The following is a 26941-nucleotide window of genomic DNA, read 5'->3' on the forward strand; positions in this document are numbered from 1 at the left end:
AAATTGTCATAATTCTGACAAAGAGAACCCAGACCATTACTGAATGCTCTTCAGGTTACCCTATTTGCCTGTCACATTGCTTCTACGAGGTCACATCCTGCATTTCCTGTGGGACAGCATTTTCAAACTGATTCTAGTGTTCGAGCTGGAACCAAAAGAATGAAACCATTTTTACATAAATGCATATTGCTGTCTCTGAAAATAAAGTACAACAATATGACTGACTTGTAAATATCTTCCAGGACAGTGCTGTGATTTTCCAGTTGATTCTGCAGCTTTAAAGATATAACCAAGTATAATTAGGCTGTTCAAGGATGAATGGGTCCCCCAGAAGCTAGAAATAGTTTACTTCCCGCTTCTATTTATAGATGCAGAAGACTAATGTTCACAGAAAAAATACGTAGACAAATTTGTTTACTAGATCTAAAACATTCCTGCTTCTCAGAAGAACAGAACCAGAGGAGTATTTAAGATAAAGTAACAGTGAACATGTTGAGGCTAAAAAGTTTCCATAAACTAGTCCCATATACACCGTCTACCCTTCACATAATCTCTTTGGACACTCGGCTCCAATTTTGCCTTATTTTTCTTCACATCTCAATCTACACCTTCCTAATGTGTCCGGAATTGGTGGGTTCTTGGTCTCACTGACTTCAAGAATGAAGCCGCGGACCCTCATGGTGAGTGTTACAGTTCTTAAAGGCAGCGTGTCTGGAGTTTGTTCCTTCTGATGTTCGGATGTGTTCGGAGTTTCTTCCTTCTGGTGGGTTCGCTGGCTCAGGAGTGAAGCTGCAGACCTTCGTGGTGAGTGTTAAAGCTCTTAAGGCGGCGCATCTGGAGTTGTTCGTTCCTCCCGGTGGGCTCGTGGTCTCGCTGGCTTCAGGAGTGAAGCTACAGACTTTCGCGGTGAGTGTTATAGCTCATAAAAGGCAGTGTGGACCCAAAGAGTGAGCAGTAGCAAGATTTATTGCAAAGAGTGAAAGAACAAAGCTTCCACGGTGTGGAAGGGGACCCGAGCGGGTTGCCACGGCTGGCTTGGGCAGCCTGCTTTTATTCTTTTATCTGGCCCCACCCACATCCTGCTGATTGGTAGAGCCGAGTAGTCTGACAGGGCGCTGATTGGTGCGTTTACAATCCCTGAGCTAAACACAAAGGTTCTCCATGTCCCCACCAGAGTAGCTAGATACAGAGTGTCGATTGGTGCATTCACAAACCCTGAGCTAGACACAGGGTGCTGATTGGTGTGTTTACAAACCTTGAGCTAGATACAGAGTGCCAATTGGTGTATTTACAATCCCTTAGCTAGACATGAAGGTTCTCCAAGTCCCCACCAGACTCAGGAGCCCAGCTGGCTTCACCCAGTGGATCCTGCACTGGGACTGCAGGTGGAGCTGCCTGCCAGTCCCATGCCGTGCGCCCACACTCCTCAGCCCTTGGGTGGTCGATGGGACTGGGCGCCCTGGAGCAGGGGGCGGCGCTTATCGGGGAGGCTCGGGTGGCACAGGAGCCCATGGAGTGGGGGGAGGCTCAGGCATGGCGGGCTGCAGGTCCCGAGCCTTGCCCCGCGGGAAGGCAGCTAAGGCCTGGCGAGAAATTGAGCACAGCAGCTGCTGGCCCAGGTGCTAAAACACTCACTGCCCGGGGCCGGTGGGGCCGGCCGGCCGCCCGCTCCGAGTCGGGGGTCCACTGAGCCCACGCCCACCCGGAACTCGCGCTGGCCCGCAAGCACAGTGCGCAGCCCCGGTTCCCGCCCGTGCCTCTCCCTCCACACCTCCTAGCAAGCTGAGGGAACAGGCTCCGGCCTTGGCCAGCCCAGAAAGGGGCTCCCACAGTGCAGCGGCAGGCTGAAGGGCTCAAGTGCCGCCAAAGTGGGAGCCCAGGCAGAGGAGACGCTGAGAGCGAGCGAGGGCTGTGAGGGCTGCCAGCGTGCTGTCACTTCTCACTAATTTGCCCTCTTATTTTTTGTTTAAAATGGAGTTTCGCTCTTGTTGCCCAGGCTGGAGTGCAATGGCGAAATCTTGGCTCACTGTAACCTCCGCCTCCTGGGTTCAAGCAATTCTCGTGCCTCAGCCTCCCAAATAGCTGGGATTACAGGCACCCACCACAACACCCGGCTAATTTTTGTATTTTTAGTAGAGACGGGATTTCACCAGGTAGGCCAGGTTGGTCTCAAACTCTTGACCTCAGGTAATCCACCTGCCTTGGCCTCCCAAAGTGCTGGGATTACAGGCGTGAGCCACCGTGCCCGGCCTCCTCGCTTAGTTTAATTCCTGGTCTAATTGTAGTTGTCACATCCAAACCAGTCCTCCAACAATAGCCTGCTGAGACTGGTTGCGAAGGAGCTCCAAGCTCTGTCAGTAACTGGCCTGAACTTCAGGCTCTCCCAAGATCTGCATCTTCTCATTGGAAGCCTCTCACTGAAACAACTGTTCCTCCTGTTACCCTCTATCTCTGGAGGCTGATTTATTCTAATTCCCTTTATTCCTGTATCTCACTTCAACCTCTGATTTTCTGCGGGGTCCTGGCCAAGATAGCTCTTCTAGCTCACCCAGCCCTAATCCTTATAAATTTTCTTAAATGTAACTTCAACTCAACCAACTTCAAGATTACCTGTGATTCTTTCTGTAGTCAATATTCCACCTGCTTGCACTGAAGCTTTATTCCTTCAATGCCTAATTTTTACGAAACTGATGAGACTAAGCTTCTAGTCTCGTAAGTCATCAAATCTAGTGTCATGAGCAGAGAGGTCGCTGAGATGTATGTGGCAAGGACAGAGGACAGCTCTTCAGCAATTGCCCTTCCTGTTTTTCCTGTAGGAATCATAACATCGTTTACCTGTTATATCGAAATGGACCATGAGTGTGTAGCTGGCCTTTTTCTTCCTACCATGTACTTGTGTGTTCTGGAATCAGTCAGCTAGAAAATATTTACCAAACATCTTAGGCTTCTTCACCATAGTGTGCATTTAACATACACAGTAAAGAATGAAGGCTGGCACTAAACTGTCAGCTAATGGTCCGGTGTTCCATGTGAATGATAGAACACAGAATAAACCTGATGACACCACCACTTTATTTTGAGCTAAATCCTCATTTATGTGAGAAGAACAGGACAGGTTTCACCACTGCCTCCTTTGGCAGCTTGAGTGGTGGTGTTCCCACCAAGTTTAGGGCTGCAAAGATAGGTCTTTTCTCATATTTATGTATAAACAGGTACCAGTTTTTATTTTATTTAATCATTTCATACATTAACATACATGACACATCAAAATGAGAAATGCACAATTTAACCGTTCAACAGCTGGCCTTACTTCAAAAGAACACTATATTCATATTAAACATTTACAGTCTTTCCATCTAACTTTACACGTCCTAAATCATTTTCCAGCATTTCTCACATATAAGTCTAGTTTTGCTCTTTAAAATCACCATCTGTATCACCCCTAGTAGACGCGAGGGTTTCCCCAATTACATGCTGAAGAGAGCCAGCCACCACCCCACCTAAAGACATCCAAGCAGCTCCAGAGCCTGCCTCCGAGGCCACCCCTTCGCCACAGCAGTCTCGATTCCAAGAACTGATTATCTGACACTAGTGAACCAGCACTAAAGGCTGTAGGGTGTGACTACATCACAGTTCCAGAAGGAAGGGGACCATGGCCAAGAGAAGCCCTAAATGACAGAAGTTCATTAAAACCAAGTCCCCCAAACCTCCTGAAACATCCTTAGCAAGGAGCTACTGCTTTCCTTTCTTAAACATGTTTTGGATATGACCACACTCTGGAAGTGGTGAACTGTTACACATTTGGTGTGTGTGTACATAACATCAAAAATTACTGTGTGAAACTTGAGAATGTCTGATTAAAGATTTCAATGTATATCTAAAAACTAACTCAAATCATTGACCAGCACTTTCCCCAGTATCATCACAATGCGGCTGACCCTCTTCTGCCTTCACTTTACACCCCATCATAGCACATTATTTGTGCACAACTAGTGAGGTCTGTGCGGCTCATCATCCCCATGACCAAGTCGGTCGTGTTGAGTCACATCATTCTCTGCTGGTTTTAGAAGTCGCCATAGGAAACATGAAGTCACATCCTGGTCAAAAAACTGTCCATTTCTCAAACAGAGAAAAACCTGAGATATGAGGCAGCAACTAGCGACACTTACAGGAAGGGAAAGAACAATGACAACACCCGCCCAGCCCCACCCCCAAAAAGCTGCTGTTGTGAATTAAGGCTTCAAAAGAGGACCCACACTGTAGCTGATAAAACTCAAGCCAGGAGGATGTTTGAAAGCAGATCTGCACTATCACTTGTTCCAATGACCTCCTATGTTCAGCTGCCAGGACCGATTCCATAGTGATTGTAGGTTGAGGACTGAGGACGCCCCTTTGCTCTCGCTCCATTTTGATTTGCTTTTTCCACTGAAGACGCGCCAGCCAGCGTTTCCAAAAACAGCTTGGCCATGGCTTTGCACTCTATTCACAACTGATCAAAACTCAACGGTCTTCTCAGCTTTCTCAACGGTTCTACTCTGAATATTCCTTCCTCACTAAAGCCTCTCTCAGCCCTACTAGTAAATTTGAAAGTCTGAGGCAATTATAGAAACATCAGCCCCATCACATGCCGAGGGGATAAAAGCCACTAAGGAAATAGGTTTCCTGCTTCTTCTCAGCAATTTGTACCTTTCTTAATCTTCCCATAATTTACCTCCCTAGGAAGTTTCCTATAAAATTCTGTCGTATTGTTAAATTTTACCAACTGTATCCATGCAGTGAAGCAGAAAGGGCAAAAACATCTACTTTGGCTGAGAATTTGAAGGTGCTGCTGCTCTGCTACCAACCCAAATAAATTCACATTTGGCTTGAAACCAAGTTCATCTTTATTTAAAGGATTGACAATCCCATTTTAAACAAAACAATTCTTTGATTTACAAAGAGGGAGGTAGACTCGTTAGCCTCCCAACCTTAGCTTAAATCATGCTGCTGCCAGGTTCCTGGCGGTTCAGCTGAATCCTAGACATTTTCCCTTCTCTTCATAAAGCTGAGAAGAAAAAAAAAATTAACTACCTCCATCTAGGCCCACTGGAATTTTGTGCATAGACAGTTTGAATTGGTCTGAAAAGTGTGACTAGCTACCTACCTATTCACAATGCCTAGAAAACGGGCTACCAGACATGGTAGTGGTCAAAGCCCCGACTTTCCTGTCTGAGGTACTGGGTTTGCTCTAAGGTAGACCTTGGCAAGGCCCCTAATGGTCCGTCCAGCAGAGTGATGCTCGTGTCCCTCGGCTGTCAGGTGAGCGTGGGTTTGTGAATCAGCTTTGGATAGGATCATTTCTCTTGGATTTACCACTAGGCTCTGTCCCTAACAGGGTCTACCTATCTGACCCCCAAGCTGGCTCAGTCTCAGCGCTAAGGTGTACTATGGAAGGGACTGGACAAAGACTAATATTTGAGATCTCTTAGTAGCACAATGTGAAAATGGTAGGGGATTTTGTCCTCCAACACCAAAGACACTTGCTATTTTAAGAACAAGAGGATGTGTAATTCACTGAATAAAATGGTTTCCTCTGTCTAGGGGGGATTCTAGCATCTGCCCTTCCATTTTTGTTGAGAGAAGTATTAGCTGATCTCTCAAATGCAGATGTTAAGAGAGGAACAACTGGGTCGATCCACCTGTTTTTACACCATAGCTCCATTTTCCAAAAATATATATGTATGTACATATATATATATTTCAGATTTACAGGGAATTTTTTTGTGAACAAGAAAAAAAATTGTCTATAGAAGTCACAAGTGTCTTTCTTCTCAGGAGACCTCAATGATTTCCATGCTGCCCGAAAAGCTAGACTGACTGCCCACTTTCCCCAGCTCTTCCCGTGACCTGTTCTCTGACATGATGCTCTCTCCAAATTCCATTTGGCAGCTTCTGCGTTTAAACTGCTTTTCAAAGGGGCTCTCTTCGTGCCAGCTCCGCCGCGAGTCAGCTCTGTCACTTGGCTTCTGCCGCCTGCGCACAGAATAGACTTGGTCTCCGCAAGTGGGCAGCTGGCTGCAGCTGTAGGCGGAGTAACTGGCACTGCCTCCGTAGATGGCTGAGGCAGAGTAGAAGTGTGAGGACTCTGTGGCAAAATACCAGCTACTGGTCAGGGAAGGGGTAGAGGTCTGGGGGGCCAAGATATCCGAGTGCCAGCCCTTAAGGCCCAGGCCAGCAGACTTCGTGAGGTGCTGCTGGCTGGTGGAAAGGCCGAAAAGGAAGCTGGTGTGGTAATTGTCCTCCACACTCCCACTTCGATGCAATGGAGATAAAAGGGACCTCTGGGTGGTGCCACTGCTGCTGGTTCTGACCGAGTGCAATCGCTTGCTCTGGCTGTCTGAAGGCCTGGTGGTCTGCGGCTTCTTGGGGATGCTGGCTTCCTCCTTATCAGGACTGGTTTCGGGAGTCTGCTCCGATAGTTCCTGAACAGGGGAGAACTGGCATAGCTTGTTGGTCCCATCCAGAGTAGTGGAAGGTTTGTAGTATTCCAAAGCATCTTCTGATGAGGAGAAGCCATGTAAGGATGCTGCCATGCTGGCTGAATATGAAACTGATTTGATATCCAGAGAGAAGGAACGCTTGAGCTTATTGCTGTCTTCCAGCCTGTCTGCGGACAGGTGCAGCCCACTGAGCGCCTGTACCAGCGGGCTGTCCTCTAACAGCGACGGCTGCACGCTGGGCACACTGGGCATGCTGGCGGGATGCACGGGCCTTTGCCCTGCTGCCTCTGAGGTAGCAGAGTCGGCACAGGGTGGACTGAGGGGCGTCTCGCTTTTCTGTCCACCCTCTGAGACAGCAGGGACAGGTTCATTTGGCTTCTCCAGGTGCAGCAGCTTGAGTTTGCTCTTTGGCCCTGATGCTCCAGTCTGGTTCTTAATCTTCTTCTCATAGTCCAGGAGTTGGCCCAGAAAATTGAAGTTTGGAGATATAGTAGGTCTTTTTTCTTTCACAAATCTACAGAAAGAGGAAAAAACAAAAACCCAAATTTTACAACTACACTTTATCTTAAGAATATTAAGTGAATAAATGAGATAGGGAATTATCAGGCAGACCTCAAAAACTTTGGAAGATGATTGGTTTAAAAGTTCGGAGAGATGCCTCAAGGTGGAGAATACAAAGCCCCTAGGCACTGGGGAAGCTTTGCACACATCCCTGGAGTATGCCAGAAGAGGCAGCCGGGCCCCAAAGACTCTAGTTTTTGCCCCCTTATTTTCAAAGGCCCAGGGCTCCCAATGCAGCTGATAAGAGATGATATGAGGTTTTGTTGGTGGTGGTCTTTTTTTTCTAAGAGACAAGAGACTTGTTCTGTCGCCCAGGCTGGAGTACAGTGGCATGATCATAGCTCACTGCAGCCTCGAATTCCTGGGCACGTGCAGTCCTCCCACCTCAGCCTCCTCAGTAGCTGGGATTACAGGACTACACGCTTGGCTAATTTTAATTTTTAAAGTTTCTTTTGTAGAGAAAGGGTCTCACTGTGTTGCCCACGCTGGTCTTGAACTCCTGGGCTCAAGTGATTCTCCCACCTTGGCCTCCCAAAATGCTGGGACTACAGGTGTGAGCCACCATGCCTGGCCAAGAGATGATTAGTTATTCACCACCAAGGACACCCCTGACACACACACACCAGTGCTACCATCAAAAGTACAGTATGACAGCCACTCTCCTTCAATTTCCAATGTCATCCCCTTTTAAAGTCACCAGTCACTTCTCAAGACAGTTCACATTTTAAATTTAACGACAAAAAGAAGATGGTATCAGATGATCAAAGTATCAAAGTAACACTTCTTTTTATAGTCAACATGACAGAATAACCAAGACAAAGTGGTCTCTGTGTGCTAAGCACTGTGCTTATGCACTGAATCATCATTTCATCCTCAGAACTACCCTATTTCAGGTGGGTGTCATTATCCCCATCATATAGCTCCACAAAATCCTTAAGTGACTTGCCCAAAATCACACAGCTACTAAATGATGGTGCTGGATTCAAAACCAGGCTGGTCAAATATCTGGGTCCATTTTTGTAACCACTATGTTAAAAAAAGATTCATCAAAGGATCAAAACTAATACTAGATGGCTTTCATGCTTCATGGAGGAAATAAAGACTCAGAGATGACGGACCAATTCTTCAGCGGTCCCTGCACCTCATGGATACTTTTCAGGTGATGGAGGAGTAGAACCACACTGAAAATTTGCATTTGAATAAGGAACAAGAAAAAAAATAAACACGGAAATCAAGTAACCTAAAGCAAATTCACAAAAATAGAAATAACTGGCTCAAGAATAACAAGTATAAATGTAGGGTGCTCATAATGAGACTTCATAACGTGATATAAGGGTGCCTTTTCTTCTGATTTCTACATGAAGCGGGAGGACCTCAGGGAGGTCTGAACGGCGGCATGAGAGCTCGTGCAGATGACCAGAGGAACCATGTCCTCCAGGCTCCTGACTTAACATGGGAAGCTGTTTGGGCAGCTCATTTCTGTTTTCCAAACTTTGCAATTTGAGGGAAAAAAAAAAAAAAAAAATCCAACTGTTAAATCAGGCCTGTTCCATAAGTCTCTATATTTTTGATTCCTTATCAGATAAAAATGAACCATCTCTACCCAACGAGACATGCAGGGGAATCAGATGAATCAGAGACTGGAGGCAACCCAGTCAAAATCACACACACACAATCTGGCCGACTCTAGAATGTAGGAAATTTTACTGAAGAATGGAGTCTGACAGTTAATCTTGTTCATATTTGCATGTATTAGGCTTTTTCTTCCCAGCAATCCAAAGTTTGAAGCAGAACAGAGATTCTGCAGTGAGCATTCTATTAGAGCTTCCCCCCGTCATATGCAAATTAAAACAAAGGATACTTGTGCATTTAGGGAAAGCAGTAAACTCATGTAACAGGATAGAGACCTCTGCCTGGATCTGTTGTTCCTTAAACGTAAAAAGTGGCTGAGGATGAATTTGACACATGTGAGGGCAGAATTAATGCTAAATAGTAAAACAGCATTATTTTCCAGTCTTCACAAGACCATTAAAAAATCCACAGTAACCTGTAAAAAGTGTGACTAGAATAATCATGATCTGCTTTAATTTGGTTACCCATCCTCATCATTCTTTATGTTTCAGGTCAAATGAAAAGCCAATCACAGAAGACATTTTCCTGCCCTCACCTGTAAGCTTCATCTAAAGACATGTCCATCCTCTTCATGATGTAGGCGATAGCGATGGTGGCGGAGCGAGAGATTCCAGCTAAACAGTGCACTAGGACACATCCATTGGAGGCTTTTGCTTTCTCTGTATGAGTCAAATGCAAGAAAGGTCACTACTAACTATTTTGTTCAGCAGTGAAATCTTGTTTCCATTTACTCACTCAGTGTCTTCCACCTGAAAACCTCTACGCAAATCTCATCTGTGTACATCATATTTATCCTTGCAATATTCTTTTGAGGAGGCAGGGGAAGATAATTCCCTCACCATTGACATGGAGGACAACTGGGGTCCAAAACTGTTTGTTAATAAGCAAGCTACTACTAACTCAGGTTTCCTGACTTATGTTAGTATTTTCCCCTAAGATATGGGTAATATTTAACATATTCCGGTTATCTGACACTTCAAATTTTTCCCTGATTACCTAAGAAATATAATTACATTTTTAAAAATTATTATTACTATTTTGAGATAGAGTCTTGCTCTGTCGCCCAGGCTGGAGTGCAGTGGTGCGATGTCGGCTCATTGCAATCTCTGCCTCCCGGATTCAAGTGATTCTCCTGCCTTACCCTCCAGAGTAGCTGGGATTACAGGTGTGCAGCACCATGCCTGGCTAATTTTTGTATTTTTAGTGGAGTCGCGGTTTCACCATGTTGGGCAGGCTGGTCTCTAACTCCTGGCCTCAAGTGATCCGTCCACCTCAGCCTCCCAAAGTGCTGGGATTACAGGAGTGAGCCACTGCCACTGGCCTCCCAATTTTAGGCAACTTTTCTGTATGTCATAAAATGGCTCAACTTTATTTACTGAGTTTTAGAAGAAAACCTTGTATATGCTATGAATCAGGTTTAGCAGGTCACTTTAATGAGATCCAAGAGAACTTTTATCCCTTCCTTGATACCCAGGAGTTATCGTCTTATTGCATTATCTCAATTCCCCACAACGTGATGGAAGGACTCATGGACACTTTGTTAGAACCAAAGAACCAGGGAAATCCAAGCAGTGCTGCCATCTCTCACTGCTGAGGGGCTTAACAATATGTACATGTGGCAGGGGATGAGGTTATTCCACACAGTCTGGAAGCTACTAACATTCTGGCCAGTTCCATGACTGCCTCAATTCTAAATAATTACATGTGTGCTCAGTCATGAAGCTGAATTCTCCCCTTTTCATTCTTGGTAGATACTACCAAAAGTCTACTGAACTTTGTGTTAAAATTCTTACGATTAACAGATGCGCAAAGAATCTTGCTTTGGCAGCTGAATAATACAAATCTATTCAATCTCACTGCCTATGCTATAAATATAAGTTTCTAGTGTAATGATTATTATATATAACATAATTATTCATCATATATAAAGCAACATAGAGGTTTTGGGTAGTATATGAATAATTAAGCAGCAAGCAGCTTCCCTTCTAGATAGGGAAACCAAACACAATAAAACAATAACAAATGAATACCAAGCAACACTCAAAGAATTGCATGCTATACAAATAAGAACATATCAACTCGTGTACGCAGTCTCATGCTTTCCTGTGCCTCCAGCGTCCCCTTCCTTCTCAGCTATCATTTACCCCACGTTACTCTCAGTGTTTCCTTCCCTTTCTGCCGCTAGGAAGCTCAAAGCTGAGGTTTCTAACTCAATTTCAATAAGAAGTAGCAATTCAGACTTTTCGTCAGTTACTGTACATTTCCTGGCCCCTTATTACTTGACTATTGCTCCTTTATACCATTATAATGTGTATGTGTGAGAATATGTGTATCTTTTGGTTCTAACCTATTATTGAAAACTGCTTCAAATCCTTACTGGAAGGAGTCTGGGTTTTTGTTTTTTAACGTTGACAATACTCTCTCATTAATTTTAATAATTATCTCAAAACCTAGATTATAAGGACCTAGAAGGATCTTGCTTGCTTCTAACAATCCCCCAAAAGATTTAACACTAGGCACATGGTAGGCATCCAGCTGATACTGGCTGATACATATTTTCTAAAGAGATTTTAATAAAAAAGAAGGCTGGAAGGAAATAAAACAATGACAGTAACATGCGTTACGATGTTGAGGTTATAGGTTTCCTTTTCTCTGTTTTTCAAATTTTCTGCAATGTGCTTACAACTGTTTTTATAACCACAACTCTTTTGATGACGTCTTTTAAAAATGAAAAAAACAAGTGATTATACTGGAGTTGAGGTTCATCAGCACGCATCTTGGGAGACATGAGCCCTAAACTGTGTCTTCAAGCAAAGGAATTAATACACACAGAACTGGCAGAGAGGAGAAGGGAAATGTGTGCAAGAAAGCCCTGCGGTGGGACTGAGCAAAGTGCTCATTCGAAAACAGCCTGCCTTGGAGAAGAAACCAGAGAGAAGGTTCCAAAGGTGGGAAGCAGGTGTTTGAGGGTGGTGGGAATGTTAGGCTAAGGGCTACATTTCTTTTTTCAGACAGAGTCTCACTCTGTTCATCCAGGCTGGAGTGCCATGGTGCAAACATAGCTCACTGTGACCGTGAACTCCTAGGCTCAAGCGATCCTCCTGCCTCAGCCTCCCAGCTAGGACTACAGGTGCACACCACCATGCCTGGCTAATTTTTAAAAATTTTTTGTAGAGACAGGATCTTGCTATGTTGACTAGGCTGGTTTCAAACTCCTGGCCTCAAGCAATCCTCCCGCTTCCGCTTCCCAAAGTGCTGTGATTACACACGCTGCACCTGGCCAAGGCTACCTTTTTAATGTGGAAAAAAACTAAGAAGCCTCTTCAGGTTTCTAAATAAAGAACGAGAAGGCAATGATGATGAAAACTGGAAACAAGCAGGTGGCCGTTACCACAATTAAGGCTAAAATCTAGGTTAAGAAAGGGGAGCGAGAACTGCAAATGAAAAGGGCAAAGATGCAGTGAGGATGAGAAGTTACAAAAGCTAAAAAGAAGGAAGTAATAACTAAGAGGGGTTACAGAGTCCAGCTCAAAGGACAGAAAAAAGGAGGAACTTCAGATAACAATTTTGAAAATATTTATTAACAGCCAATTATGAGTCCGGTACTTTACAAGGTGTTCAATGCACGTAACATTATCTATTTTACTTATTTTTATTTTCTCTTTTTGGTTTACTTTTTTTTCTTTTTTTCATTTTACATTATCTATTTTAATCCTCACAATATCCCTATAAGGTAGGTATATTATCTTCAGTTTCCAGATCAAGAAACTGAAGTGCACAGAAGTTTGAAGTAACTTACTCAAACCACTTCACTAATAACCAGGGTAGGCAGGACTCAAATACAGACAGTTTGCCTCCAAAATACATGGTCCCAATCACCTCCCTATGTTGTGTCCACGCAGTCACGAGTTTGGCATGAGAGAGCTGGAGCAAGAGCCCAGGAGACAGTGAAGAGGAAGCAAGAGGCTGTATACATAGCCAGCTGGGTTTGGGGGCACCTCATGAGTATCCCATAGCACCAACGGACAAACTCTGTTACTGGCACATTAACTAAAAGACAAAACTCCACATAAACCTGAGTCCTTCCAACCAACCTGGAGACTTACCAAAATCTAATCTAAATAACAACAACAAAAAAGAAAAAATCCCTATGAGCCTGTAAGTCATTAAGGGGGTACAGCTTCAAATGACATGCTATCACTAACCATGGCTTAAAACCCCACAGAAGAGAAGACTTAGCAATTGTAGTGAATATGGGCTGAATTCAAAAAGTGGCCTGGAGATTTTGCCTTGAATTACTTGGGTGGGATAAGGATGATGGCTGTAATAGAACCAAGCAAATGAAATACTGATAAGTATTTGCAGGTATTACAAATAAATTATAATATGTATTTTGTGTGTATGTGTTTAACCAAATTGCAAAGTAGTTAAAGTTCTTTTGTGTGAATGAAAGTGGCATGGCAACCCCAATATCTCCCATGAAAGGAGAAAATAAGTTGGGAGCAAAGTTATTCATATTCTCTATTCTCTTCTAACTCTTTCCTACTAAACTTTGTCTCCTAAAGCCCACACATAGTCATGACTTAAGAAAATCATGTTCTCTTCTAGATAGATTTTGAAATCTGATTTTTAGCTGAAATTAGAGCCAATGTCTCTGGATAAATGTGACGTGCAATGGGAACATTAACCATAATTTATTTATTTTTATTTTTTATTTTTTTGAGACAAAGTCTCACGCTGTTGCCAAGGCTAGAGTGCAATGGCGTGGTCTCGGCTCACTGCAATCTCCACATCCCAGGTTCAAGAGATTCTCCTGCCACAGCCTCCCAAGTAGCTGGGATTACAGGTGCCCGCCACCACGCCCAACTAATTTTTATATTTTTAGTAGAGACGTGTTGGCCAGGCTATCGCACACAACTCCAGCGACCTCAGGTAATCCCCCCATCTCGGCCTCCCAAAGTGCTGGGATTACAGGCGTAAGCCACCGTGCCCAGCCAATTGTTATTTTTTAAAGAGGCAAAAACTGAATGATTTGCTGAATGTTTTTTAGAAGTACAATGGGAGGGTGTGTGTTAACTTGTGGGGGTTTGTTTGTGATTTTTTTTTTTTTTTGGAGATAGAATTTCACTCTGTTGCCCAGGCTGGAGTGCAATGGTGCGATCTTGGCTCACTGCAACCTCCGCCTCCTGGATTCAAGCAATTCTCCTGCCTCAGCTTCCCAAGTAGCTGGGACTACAGGCGTGTGCCACTACGCCCAGCTAATTTTTGTATTTTTAGTAGAGGTGGGGTTTCACTACATGTTGGCCAGGCTGGTCTCGAACTCCTGACCTCAGGTGATCTGCCAGCCTTGGCCTCCCAAAGTGCTGGGATTACAGGCGTGAGCCACCTGGCCATTTGTTTGTGATTACTTTAATGTGAACTAAGTCATTTATCTTCAGATGTTTCACAGAATGAATCCTAATTGAAGATGAAACCCTCAGCAACCTGGAAATCTTGAAAAAAGACAAGTGTTTTGGAATTACTCAAAGTTCCAAAAGCATTAAATAGAATATTCCCCTCACAGGTGAAAATTATAATATGGGGCTTAGTATACATAATTCCACTTTTTGTTTTTGTTTTTGAGACAGGGTCTGGCTCTACTGCCCAGGCTGGAGTTCAGTGGCACAATCTCGGCTCACTGCAACCTCCGCCTCCCGGCTCAAGCAATCCTTCCACCTCAGCCTCCCGAGTAGGTGGGACCACAGGTGCACTGGTAGAGACAAGGTTTTGCTATGTTGCCCAAGCTGGTCTCCAACTCCTGGGTTCAAGTGATTGCTTGCCTCGGCTTCTTAAAGTGCTGGGATTAAGGCATAAGCCACTGTGCCTGGCCAATTCCACATTTTTTTTTTTTTTTTTTTTGAGACGGAGTCTCACTCTGTCACCCAGGCTGGAGTGCAGTGGCACAATCTTGGCTCACTGCAAGCTCTGCCTCCCGGGTTCATGCCATTCTCCTGCCTCAGCCTCCCGAACAGCTGGGACTACAGGTGCCTGTCACGTCGCCCAGCTAATTTTTTGTATTTTTAGTAGAGATGGGTTTTCACTGTGTTAGCCAGGATGGTCTCATTCTCCTGACCTCATGATCCGCCCTCCTCGGCCTCCCAAAGTGCTGGGATTACAGGCGTGACCCACTGTGCCCGGCCAATTCCACTTTTTTGAAAGAACTGGTTCTTTTATTTTTAATTATGGTAATCAATTCAGAGTATTTAATTATGGATTAGGGTGTTCAAAATTATGTAACTGGGGGAAAAAAAATTCCTTACATGGAACATCGAGAGTCACACACTGTGGTATGTTGCTCAGGAGCTAGCAGTGTTTCTCCTCTGCTCAGCCACTGTCCACTAAAGCCACATTCCAAATACACATCACCAAGTTACCACCCAGCAGATCTGATCCTGTGGCACCAAAATGCCTCAATAGTACCCAGGGGCCAGAGAAGCTCCAGAATTGAACAGGTCCAGGAAGCAGAACAAAGTATGGCACAGATGAGATCCTGTCAAGACCACTGCCAGGAAAATGACCAAATAAGAGTGTGTGTGTGTCGAAATTCTATTAGATCAAATACTACCTGAAATTATTGGCATGCGGACCCCGGCTCAGAAACACTGACATAAAGACTTAAATGTAACGGGATTTGTTTTCACAAGATTTGACTTTTCTCTGTAAAAAAACACAGCAACAAGGCAACAGGGAATAATACCAAAGTTTCCCAAAGGCTTGTATAGGATTTGAAAAAGTTGGGGGAAGAATTTAACCCTAAAAGCTTAACTGATTTTCAAACACTTGCAAATACATAATTACAGATCCTGTGAAGCTTAACCTTGGTGGTGTTAAATGTTAGCTAGAATGTCACAAGGCCAGTCCTTAGGGACAGTGTGACACACACGTCACCTTGACCACTAGATGAGTACGCTGCACCACATGCTGTTTTCAGACTTTTGAAATCTCTGAAATAGGCTCCTGTTCTCTAAAGAAAAAAAGGGGGGCTGAGGGGGTTCACCTACACATGAGACAATCACCCACAGGACCTGTAATATTATTTGAGCTACTTACCAATGAAATCTACTGATTTGTCCAACCACGGCAAAATTTTCTCACAAAAGCTGTCATTCACAGGCACACGCAGGAAATGAGACTCGGGGATAAAGTCAGGCTTTGGACAGGTATTGCTGGCATTTAACACATAACCAATCCCATTCTGCTGCATCAGCTCCTATGGAGAGAAAGAGCAGTTAAACTGACTAATAATATAGTAAACATGATCATTCTGAAAGAGTGAAGTTTAATCCGATGATAAAAATGCCCAGTTTCCTTGAAATATAATTCATTCAGATCAGTGAAGTCCAAAAACCTAGCAAAATGACATCTAGAGACAAGTTTAAAGAAAAAAAAAATTTAAGGACAACATAGGCTATTTAAATAGTATGCTTGAAGCCCACACATCATTCATATAGTCAAGTCTCTGTTATCTTCATTACTAGAGACAGAAGTGGAACAAAGAATACAAAAGAAAACAACAGTTTATATGATTTTAGAATATATGGACACACATTTTCTTCCCGCACAGAACACGCTGGTTCTCTAAGATACAGTTCTAGTCATTCTTCTCACTCTAAATACTCTCTACTTTGAAGCCTTCTCTACTTTGAAGGCTGCACTTATTTCTGTAGCCTTAATTACCAGTTCTACATGCTGATGGTGGGCGTGTGTGTGTCTCAAATTTCCAATCCGTATCTCTAACTACCTACTGACTATCAGGATGTTCCACAGGCCCTTCACATTTAAAATGTCAGAAACTAAACGTATTCTCTTTTTCCCTTTTCTGCCCCCAACTCCTGCCTCCTCTCTGTAATCCCCAAATTGGTTTAGGGTAATAACATCGACCCAGCCAGCTGAGCTCGAAAATAAAATGGGGCTCCTTTCTCTTCCCCATGACCCTCATCCAAATGGCTGCCAAATCCTTTTGGAATAACCTCTTCCATTGATCCTCTCCTCTCTATACCCATTCACTGCTCAGTAGCCAAGATCACCAAAAAAGCCACCAGGAGCTCTTGAAGTTTGCAGTGGTTTTCTCTCCAAACCATGTTCTGAACAACTAGAGGAATCTTTGTTATGATTAACCCCAAGCTGGGTGCTTTATCCACGTTCTTTTCATTTCCTTGAGTCTCATTTCCTGCTCCTGTCCCATATAGCACCCCCAACGTCAAATGTATACCCACCTTTTGTTCACACCGTTCCTGTGCTTAGAAGGCCCTGTCCTTCTTCCGGAAGACAGTCTTCCCACTTTTCCTACTTTGTTTAACCTCATCTATGAACTCTTTCCCACTGATGCATAATTAACCATTCAGTTCTCTGTCCTTCCAAAGTACTTTGTTCACACCATTAATTAAGCACCTACCATAGTGTGTTACCATTAACAGATAATTCTCGTCTCCCCTGTTATGTAATGAAGTAATGAGTGAGATCTTGGACCGAGTCTTGTTTTCGCACCTTTAGCCCAGCTATAGAGTTGCACTCAAAACAATCTGTTCAACTGACACCCATCCACCATTTAGCAGGCAAGCCCACACAAACCCGCTTCATTTAGCCATCCCCCTGCTGCCTCTCAGGAGATGTTCCAAGCCTGGAATAATTATCTTAGTCTAAGCAGTCTTGGTCATTTCTTCCTTCTCTTGGAATACTACCTTTTCTACAAATCTTTTCCAGCTACCTGAAAGAAAATTGGCAATTTTCTTCCTATATTACCCTTCTGAAACATGCCAGTTCCCTAATCTCTTCATTTACTACATTTGGCACAATAAATATACTTTATTTTACATAAAGGGTGAACAGCGGCCAGGCGCGGTGGCTCATGCCTGTAATCCCAGCACTTTGGGAGGCCGAGGCAGGCGGATCACCTGAGGTCGGGAGTTCGAAACCAGCCTGACCAACATGGAGAATCCCCGTCTCTACTAAAACTACAAAATTATCCAGGTGTGGTGGCACATGTCTGTAATCCCAGCTACTCAGGAAAGTTGAGGCAGAAGAATCGCTTGAACTCAGGAGGCGGAGGTTGTGGTGAGCTGAGATTGCGCCATTGCACTCCAGCCTGGGCAACAAGAGCAAAACTCCATCTCAAACAAACACACAAAAAAGTGGACAGCATAAATCCAGATTGTGTATGCAACCATCTCTTATCTCTGAGATGACAATGTCAATAAACAGCTTTTGGAACTAGGTGGATTTCTTAGATTGGCCAACACCCTTCAGCTATGCCAGAGCCCAAGTCTTCTGATGGTCTCATGCTTCTGTTAGGTTAACAATCAGGCTATGTAGATCTTAATGGTATTTACTACAACCTTTAAACTTTGTACATGTAGCAAAGGTTACATTTGTTTTTCTATGTGTGAACCCAAACTGAGTTTATCTAGTACTAACTGATCAACAACAGGGTGCAGAAACTGATTCAGGATCACCCATTAAGAACAGAAGTGGGTCACTGGAGTTAAATCAGCCTTTGAGGACTTTCTCACCAATAGTCCTTTCCACCAATGGTACTACATTTTTCTCCTTTCCACCAATGGTACTACAGATATGTTAAATTAAAAGTAAAGGAATTAGTAATATCCCTATCCACTCAATTCAATAATGAAGATATTACAGAAGTTTCTGAGAAATGAGGTGACTCTAATAGTGTTATATACTGTACACAATCAAAAGACAACAGGAAATTCTAAGAGAAAACGTTGCAAGTCAATAAGGACTGTCAAAATTGATTTTCCATAGAAAGAATACAACGACGTACACTTCTGACAAGTAACTTTAATAGCCTACATTTTAAAGAAATTACAACTTAACCTATACTAAGTCAAAAAATATTTATTGAGCACCTTTGTTAGAGACCTATTAATTATACAATGACACACGGTACTGATTAAGAAAATGATATCTAACATTTAATGAATGCCTACGACGTGCCAGGTACTGTATTAAGCATTTAAATGGGCTGTCTTATTTAATTCTCACAACCACCCTTTGATGTGGGTTCAATTATTGACCTCCTGGGGTCAAGTGATCCACCTGCCTCAGACTCCTGAGTAGCTGGAACTACAGGCATGTGCCACTGCTCCCCGCAAATTTTTAAACATTTCTTTGTAGAGACAGGGTCTCGCTATATTGCCGAGGCTGCTCTCAAACTTATGGCCTCAAGCGATCCTCCTACCTTGGCCTCCCAAAGTGCTTGGATTACAGGCATGAGCTACTATATGCAGCTAGTAAAATATTTTAAACGCAAAATGGACTGAGAAAAAATTAACTAATTTCAGTGGCTTTATTTATAAAATTGTTAGCTTAAAAGGTCTATTGATTAAATCTGCTATCCAGATGCTACCTGAAAATTTTTTTGGAATAATAAGATGGGACTTGATAAATAAAACAAGTACAATTTTTAAAACAAACCAAAAAAAAAAACCCTTAAATACTAAATATAATTTGACTACTAAATTAAATATCATAAATAAGTGCCTTCTCATCTGGATTGGTAGTCAGTGGAAAAAGTCAGTTAAGGGGGAAATCATTAAAAATGATACATACATACTCGAAACATTATTTTAACTTAAAACAAATAAATGTACATGAATACACTGATTTCTGATGCAGGACCACAGCTTTTTCTTTTCTAGGTTAGCTGACTGGAGTTCGTAAGCAAATCACACCTAAATGCATCTACCACTTTATAGTTTTCATTTTTTAAAGAAGAGCAGGAACTTGTAAAACACTATAGTGCCAAAGCCTTCTAGATTAAAACTGTCCCCCAAATACTTTACAGCTCCCTTATTCCCACCTAATTTGACAAATATATATATATATATATATATATAGCAATCTGTCTTTCTTGAATCTTTCCAAAACACCTGACTTAGGTCACAGAAAAGCATGTCTCTTCCTTCACATTTCATTGGTGTATGTCCTATTTTAATCAACATACATAATTATAATAACAAGTCCAGTGGCCTAAACAAGTTCGAGAACAAACACAACTGATTCTTGGTAAGTACACTATTCAAATGGTGGAGGCAGACGTGCTACAGCAAAGAACCTACTCATGCAGCAGGCATTCACCTGCCAAAGATGTGGGGAAGAGATGTGGAATCTCTGGAGTCAGTTAAGAAAGTTTCTAAAGTTTCATGTAACTGTTGTTAGTTTGCTCTCTTGTTTTTTTTTTTTTAATTTTTTTTTTTTTTACAAACTTCAATACAAATGGCTGGGAGGGGATCTTAATTTTTGTTGGTGTTTTTAAGAGACGGTCCCACCATGTTGTCCAGGCTAACCTCAAACTCCTGGATTTGAGTGATCCTCCCGTCTCAGCCTCCCGAGTAGCTGGGATTACAGGCATGTGCCACCATACCTGACTCATCTTATTGTTTGTAATAGTGAAACTGAGATGGACCTATAATTATGAAGAATGAGTCTGATTCTTTTGTGGAATAAGGATTGCTTTTATTTATAGAGACGTATCAATGACTTCTTACTAAATTATAAAAAGATATTTATATAATTCATTCAGTTTAGTTTCAGCATGTTGTATAAAACATACACAACTGAATATTTACTCTGCCCTATAATTAAACATCATAATCTTTAAGCTTCTAGAGAGCAGTCACCATATGCTGTTAAATATTTAGCTCGATTTTGTGCTAAGTCTGCAAATACACACTTTTCTACTGATTAGATAATCCTTCTTCACTGGCCTTCAAAGATCCTTCCAACACGTTGGCCTCACAGTTCTTTGAACTCCTCATCTTGGCCTCTCACTCTCATGAGATCTAGCCTGGTCTCTGTCATTACCAATAACCACAAACCCTCCATAATCTTGATTTCATGCACCCTACTCTTGGGCGACTCTTCCACTTTCCAGCTCACTCTCTCTTACACTACACTATACCCAGAACCTGTAAACCCCTGCAGCAGGAGGACCTACAGTCTGATGATCTACCAATTTTCTCTGTCCTTCATCCCCATGATGTCTGTCTGCCTTCCTTGCCCAACGTAAATTCTATAATCACTTATTACAATCACTCCTTTCCTTTTACCCCCCAACTTCCTCTGCCCTCATCAATTGTTCGTACTCACCTGGCAAGATTACAACGCTAGTTAAATCTAATTCTCCACCTAGTCAGCACTGCCCATGCCACTGAACATGGCCAGAGAAAAACACTCCACAATGCTACCTGATCTCATTTTCAATTCATACTCCTCAGCAATCTCTGTATTTCCCCAGTCCATTCACTTTTTCTCTTTCCCATATGCCATTCTATCCATTTCCCTTTCTCTTCAAACTCCCTATATGTCCCCACTCATCCTCACTCACAGCTGAAGAATGACCTTGCTTCCTACTACAATGGAAAAATCGAAAGAGTCAGAGGCAAATTTTGATAGACTTCCATCACCACATTTACCCATCTCTCAGCAAATGCACCTAGATACTATGGCCTTCCCACCTGTTGTTCTGGATGAACTGTCCACATTCGTAAGGCCAATCCCTCTGCTTGCTAAATAAATCCATCCCCTCTTGCTCAAGAACATAGCTTTGTGATTCTCCTTTCTCCTACATCAATTTTCCACTGTAAAGGATCATTCTTCCTACCTGCAATCAGACAAACCATTATTTCTCCCACCTTAAAAATATCTCCTCTCAGCTTCGCTTCTCCCTCCAGCCATTACCCCATATCTTTGAAATTCCTTGAAAGAACCCCTTCTACTTGATATCTCCAACTCCACTCCTCCTGTTATCTCCTAAACCCACTCCATTCAGGCTTTCACCCCCAACACTCTACCAAAACTGCTCAATGATCACCAGCGATAGTCATGTTGCTAAATCCAATGACCAATTCTCAGTCTTCATCTTTCTTGACCTAAAGTACTACTTGGCACACTTAACTGCTCCTTCCTCCTGGAAAATACGTTGTTTATTTGCCTCCCTGATTACTTGATTTCCTTCCTTCCTCAATATTTACTTCTCAATATTCTTTGTTGGGTCATTCTCAACTCCCCAGACTTTCAGGGTGGGAGTGCTCACGGCTCAATCCTTTTCTCATCTATATTTTGCATCTTAGTAATTATCTGATCCTCTCTTATGACATCAATTACTGTCTGTATGTTAATGACTCCCACCTTTATACCTCCTCCTTCAGGGATCCCCCTGCCCCATTCATACATCCATCTGTCTACTCAACATCTCCACTTGGAAGTGTAACAGGCATTTCGAACTCAGCATGTCCAGAACTGACTCCTGCCCTTCCTACAGACTCCATCTCAGTTAATGGCAACTGCATCTCCCAGTCTCCTTGACACCTCTCTTTTTCACACACCCCTACCATCCAATCCTATTGGCTATACCTTCAATATAGAGCCCAAATCTCACCATTACTGCCACCCTGACTTCAACACATTACCATGGAGCCTCCTAACGGGCCTCCCTGCTTCCATCCAGTAGGAAATTCAGCCTATTTTTAACACAGACGCTAAAGTGATCCTAACAATGTAAGTCAGATTATGTTGCTCCTCTGCTTGGAACCTTCCAATGACTCCCTCTGAACTCTTTTTCTCAGAGTAAAAGCTCCCGTCTTTACAAGGCCTATGTAGAAATCTTGTATTGTCTGGATCTGCTCCCATTACCTCTCTGACGACACTCTCCCATGCTCACTCTGCTCCAGCCACACTGGCCTCGCTCTTCCTTTAGCATACCACATGTGCTTTGCCTTGGTGGCTTCTTCTGCCTGTACTGCTCTTCCTCCAGATATTCAAATGGCTTACTCTTTGACCTCCCTTGAGTGTTTGTTCAAATGCCTCTATCTCAATGAGGCCTACTTTGATCACCCATTTAATTACAACCCACACCTCACAGGTATTCCCCAGCCTTCTTACCCTGTTTTCTTCATAGCACTCATACTGTACTATACTATGTAATTTACCTATTTATTATGCTTCCTATCAAGTTTCTTTCTCCTAGGATGTAAGCTAATGAAAGCAGAGATTGTTGTCTCATTTACTGGTGTACCCCCAGCACCTAGAACACTGTTTGGCACATGGTAGAGGCTCAATAAACATTTGTTGGGTGAATACATGAACGAACCCTTATCCCTGAAGCTGACTAAAATCAGTATCTAGTAACTGGTTTATCAGCATCTTCTAATGAGAAACCTTCATATATGTTCCTTGTATATTTTCATTTTACAAGTCACTAAAATATCATTAACTTACATTCCATTCATTTCATAATTTAAAAAAGACTATTTTTCCTGGGTTGAAAATTTTAGATTCTCAAATTAATTAAGAGAAGGTTTTCTGAGTAAATTAACAGAAGGTGTGTTTACTTAATTTTTAAGGACATGTACATTTCATACAAGTTGCACTGGTTACAAATTAGGATATAACTATTTATTTTGAAAAATAATCACCAAGGGCTTACTATGCATCAAGGTACCCTGGGGCATAAAAAAGCAGGTGTTCTCACTGAGGGATGAATAGTCTACTAGCAAATGTAAGACAGTTGCACGAATAATGATGATATAAAGAGGTATCCGATGAATATAATGTAGCAGGATAAACAAAATGGCATTGGAAAACAGGAGTAAAACCAAAGGGAAGGATTCTGAGAAGACTATTTACAATGGGAACTAAAATTGTCAGCTGAAGCTCAGATGGCGGTAGAGGCATTCCAGATGGAGTATAGAAAATGAATGAAGACCAAGGACAGGACAGAAATATCTGGGGTGCACTCACTAGGCGAGTGTGTCCAGACATTGAAAGAGGATGAGCAGAGGAAGAGGACAGGAGAGGTAAGAACTAAAAAGGTGGTGTTAGGTCCTGGAGGGTCTTAAATATCAAGCTAAAGAGTTTTACTGCCAAGCTACAGAACTTTATCAAATGCCATACTGAGAAGACTGATCGATTTATTAAAGCAAACTCCTAAAGGATCTCTTCTTGGAAACAATTCATTAGTGGTTAGTGTGGAATCTCAGTGTGGCATGGAATAAAGTAAAGTACATGGGTAATGGCCCCAGAAAAACCACAGCACAGCCCAGCGCATTACCACTCATTGCCTGGGTGATTTTGGGAAGGTTACCTAACCTTCAGTAGCTTTAATTTCCTCACCTGTAAAATAAGGCTAATGATGTGTATTTTGTAAAGCCAGTATGAGGATAATAAAGTGCCTGACACATAATATAGGGTCCCCTAAAATGTTAGTTCTCTTATTTTATCTTGTTGTAAAAATTGCTTGTAAATTGTATGGTATGTGAATCATATCTCAGTAAAGCCATTACAAAACAAACAAAAAAAGCCCATGATGTGTATTTTTCACTAATCCAAACTGTCTTTTCTCCTAATTGGTGTTAAGTAGGGAAATTACATTGAATACAGCAGGTGAGGTTCATCTGCAAAGTGGAAGACGTAATCCCCCTAAGGATTCAAATATTGATTCTAGTTTCAACACACAGTTGAGTAAACTTTCAAAAATGATTATCTGTAAACCAAGAAAATTTTAATTTTATTATTATGATTTCCATTCACAACTTTTCTCCCTTTAAAACTTTCTCTCTCCTAACCCTGAAATAAGCGTTCTCCTGCAGTCAGACTAATTTCTAAATATGAGTTCTATGATCTGTTGATGCAGACTGTGAAGTAATACAGAGAGAACAAATTAATATATGGCCTTAATGAAACTGCTCTGTTTGGTCAAATTCTCTATGTTCAGTGAGGCTGAGGACAGAGATCTCATTAAATAACCACAGGCATTGCAATTCTAGATAAAAGAATTGTAATTTTTCTTTCTGAAGTCAATTCCATGGCTAATTTTGCATTTGCCCATCCATTTGCCTTCAAAACTGGCCCAAGTCCTACTTAACTCCATCAAGCCTTCCTCAAATGACAAAACACACTGTATCTACTACTCACCCTAGTAGGCTGCATAGTCTACCCTAAGATGACAATGACAAGTGTCCCTATAAACCAGGAACTGTGCTTGGCATATGCCATTTCATTTGAATGTTACATGAACACCAGGAGGCCGGAGTTATTATGGCGTGTAGGTAAAGAGACTGAGATGCAGTAACAGCTAAAGTGATATGGCTGGTAAGGTGGAGAACAGGGATGCAAAACTGTCCACCCCCAAAGCTGGCTCTCAACCATCATGCCGTGCTGCCTCTGCACTGGGACGGACACTGTAGTCACCTTGTCATGTGGATTGTTGTTTAATGAATAGGTCTTGTCTAACCAACCAACTTGAACACTGTATGGTGTTCTACATACAGTGACATAATAGACACTGAAGAAATATTTTATTGATAATTTTGACAGGCTTTTGTGTTCCTAGATCATATATTTCCACTGGAAAGTCTGAGAGCATTCTTAGCCTATATTGTGTTTAGGCTATCTGTTGCCTAACTGTTCTAAGAAAACAACAGAGAAAGTAGCAGTCAGTCTTCCTACCGCGTACCAGGCAGAACAATAAGAAAGCCTAGGAAAACCAATTTTGCATGTTAAGAGGCTGAAATAAGAAGCTACACAAAAAATATTGACAGCAGATTATTTAAATGGGGAAGGAGCGGGCAGCAGAGCTCCTTTAGAAAAGCTGCAGTGGTTCACCTCAGATACAGTTCTGCTTAATAACTACTCCCAATAGGTAGGTCCGTCATAGGCTGCATATATTTAAATGTGCACAAAAGTCCGCATTTGAAATTGTAACTGATGAGAGAAAAGCAATCAAGAACTTCTGTCTTTCACAGAGTAACCAGAGATTCTTTCTCAAATCCCACTCATTTCAAATATGAACTAGGCATCAGCAGATGACTTTTATTTAGTACAATAAGCTGCTCCCATTTCAGCTCTAGTACAAAGACTAGAGGATGAAAGAACACACTCTGAGAAACAAAAGTACAGTTGTGAGGGAAAAGGAAAATAAAAGTATGTTTTTGGTACCAATGACTTCTTACGGTCTTCTACAAAAGAACCATGTCTTTAAAACATCAGTAAAAATTAATACATGCTGAGACCTATACTGTCCAATAAGGTAGCCACAAGCCACACATGGGTACTGAGCACCTAAAATGTGACTACTACAAATTGAGATGTTCTGTAAGTATAAAATACACACCAGATTTTAAAGACTCAGTACAAAAAGAGAATGTAAAATGTCTCAGAAATTTTGTATACTGATTGCATGTTGAAATATTATTTTAGATATACTAGGTTAAATATGTTATTTTTAAACATTAAAATTAATTTTACCTGTTTCTTTACTTTTAAAGGCCACTGGAAAAATTTAAATTATGTATGTGACTTGCATTATATTTCTATTGGACGGTACTGGTATAGATGATGTTGCAGAAAAAACAGGGAAAGAAATTCTCAATTGTGACTCAACAGACTTAAGATTTCAGTCCTTCATAACAGCCTGCTATAGAGAATTCCTTTTTCCAGAAGATGGCCATTTTTGGTGTAATATAAGCATGGGACTTAAAATTACAGCAGCCTCAGTTTACATTTGATCTGTGCCACTGACTAGCTCTGAAGTCAATGACATAATCTCGGGTAAGTGACTTAGCTCAGGGCAAATGTATCTCCTAATCCTATTATGAGGGTTAAATGCAATAATATAAAAAGCCCAGCATTTTAAATGGGAAACATTATGATTCTCCCAAGAAAATTTCTGTGACATGCTTCTAACATATTTTGGTGGCACTTCATTTAAAAAAAGAAGACTAATAGGCCAGGCATGGTGGCCCACGCCTGTAATCTCAGCACTTTGGGAAGCTGAGGCGGGCGGATCACAAGGTCAGGAGATCAAGACTATCCTGGCAAACATGATGAAACCCCGTCTATATTAAAAATACAAAAATTAGCCGGGCATGATGGCACATGCCTGTAGTCCCAGCTACTCAGGAGGCTGAGGCAGGAGAATTGCTTGAACATGGGAGGGGGAGGTTGCAGTGAGCCGAGATCACTCCACTGCTCTCCAGCCTGGTGACAGGGCAAGACTCCATCTCAAAGAAACAAAACAAAACAAAACAAAACACTAATAATATTAGTGGTCTCGTGGTTACTGTTTGTAAAGACTTCAACTTCTGAATTTTAATAAAAAGAACTGTACTGTTAGGGAAGATTATAAAATTTTCATCTTTGGAGATCTTTAGGAAAAAAAGAAGCATATTATTTCTCTTGGAAAGTATAAATCAGGAAGTTCAGCAGGATGA

The 26941-nt window shown here is 42.1% G+C and overlaps 1 protein-coding gene across 5 annotated transcripts in view; it reads right to left on the reverse strand.

The window, feature by feature from the left end:
* Window positions 1-3197: 3197 nt before the first annotated feature.
* Window positions 3198-26941, reverse strand: part of DUSP16 (dual specificity phosphatase 16) — a 100591-nt gene continuing 76847 nt past the window's right edge. For all 5 annotated transcript variants that reach the window (XM_063672446.1, XM_054443738.2, XM_063672445.1 and 2 more), the window contains 3 exons: window positions 15762-15921; window positions 9208-9331; window positions 3198-6993 (listed from right to left, as the gene is read on the reverse strand). In XM_063672446.1, coding sequence (XP_063528516.1) covers window positions 5811-6993; window positions 9208-9331; window positions 15762-15921 — 1467 coding nt within the window. In that variant the 3' untranslated portion in view covers window positions 3198-5810. The remainder of the gene's footprint in view (window positions 6994-9207; window positions 9332-15761; window positions 15922-26941) is intronic.

Source organism: Pongo pygmaeus, chromosome 10 (assembly GCF_028885625.2).
Source record: "Pongo pygmaeus isolate AG05252 chromosome 10, NHGRI_mPonPyg2-v2.0_pri, whole genome shotgun sequence".
NCBI classification, from domain to species: Eukaryota; Metazoa; Chordata; class Mammalia; order Primates; family Hominidae; genus Pongo; species Pongo pygmaeus.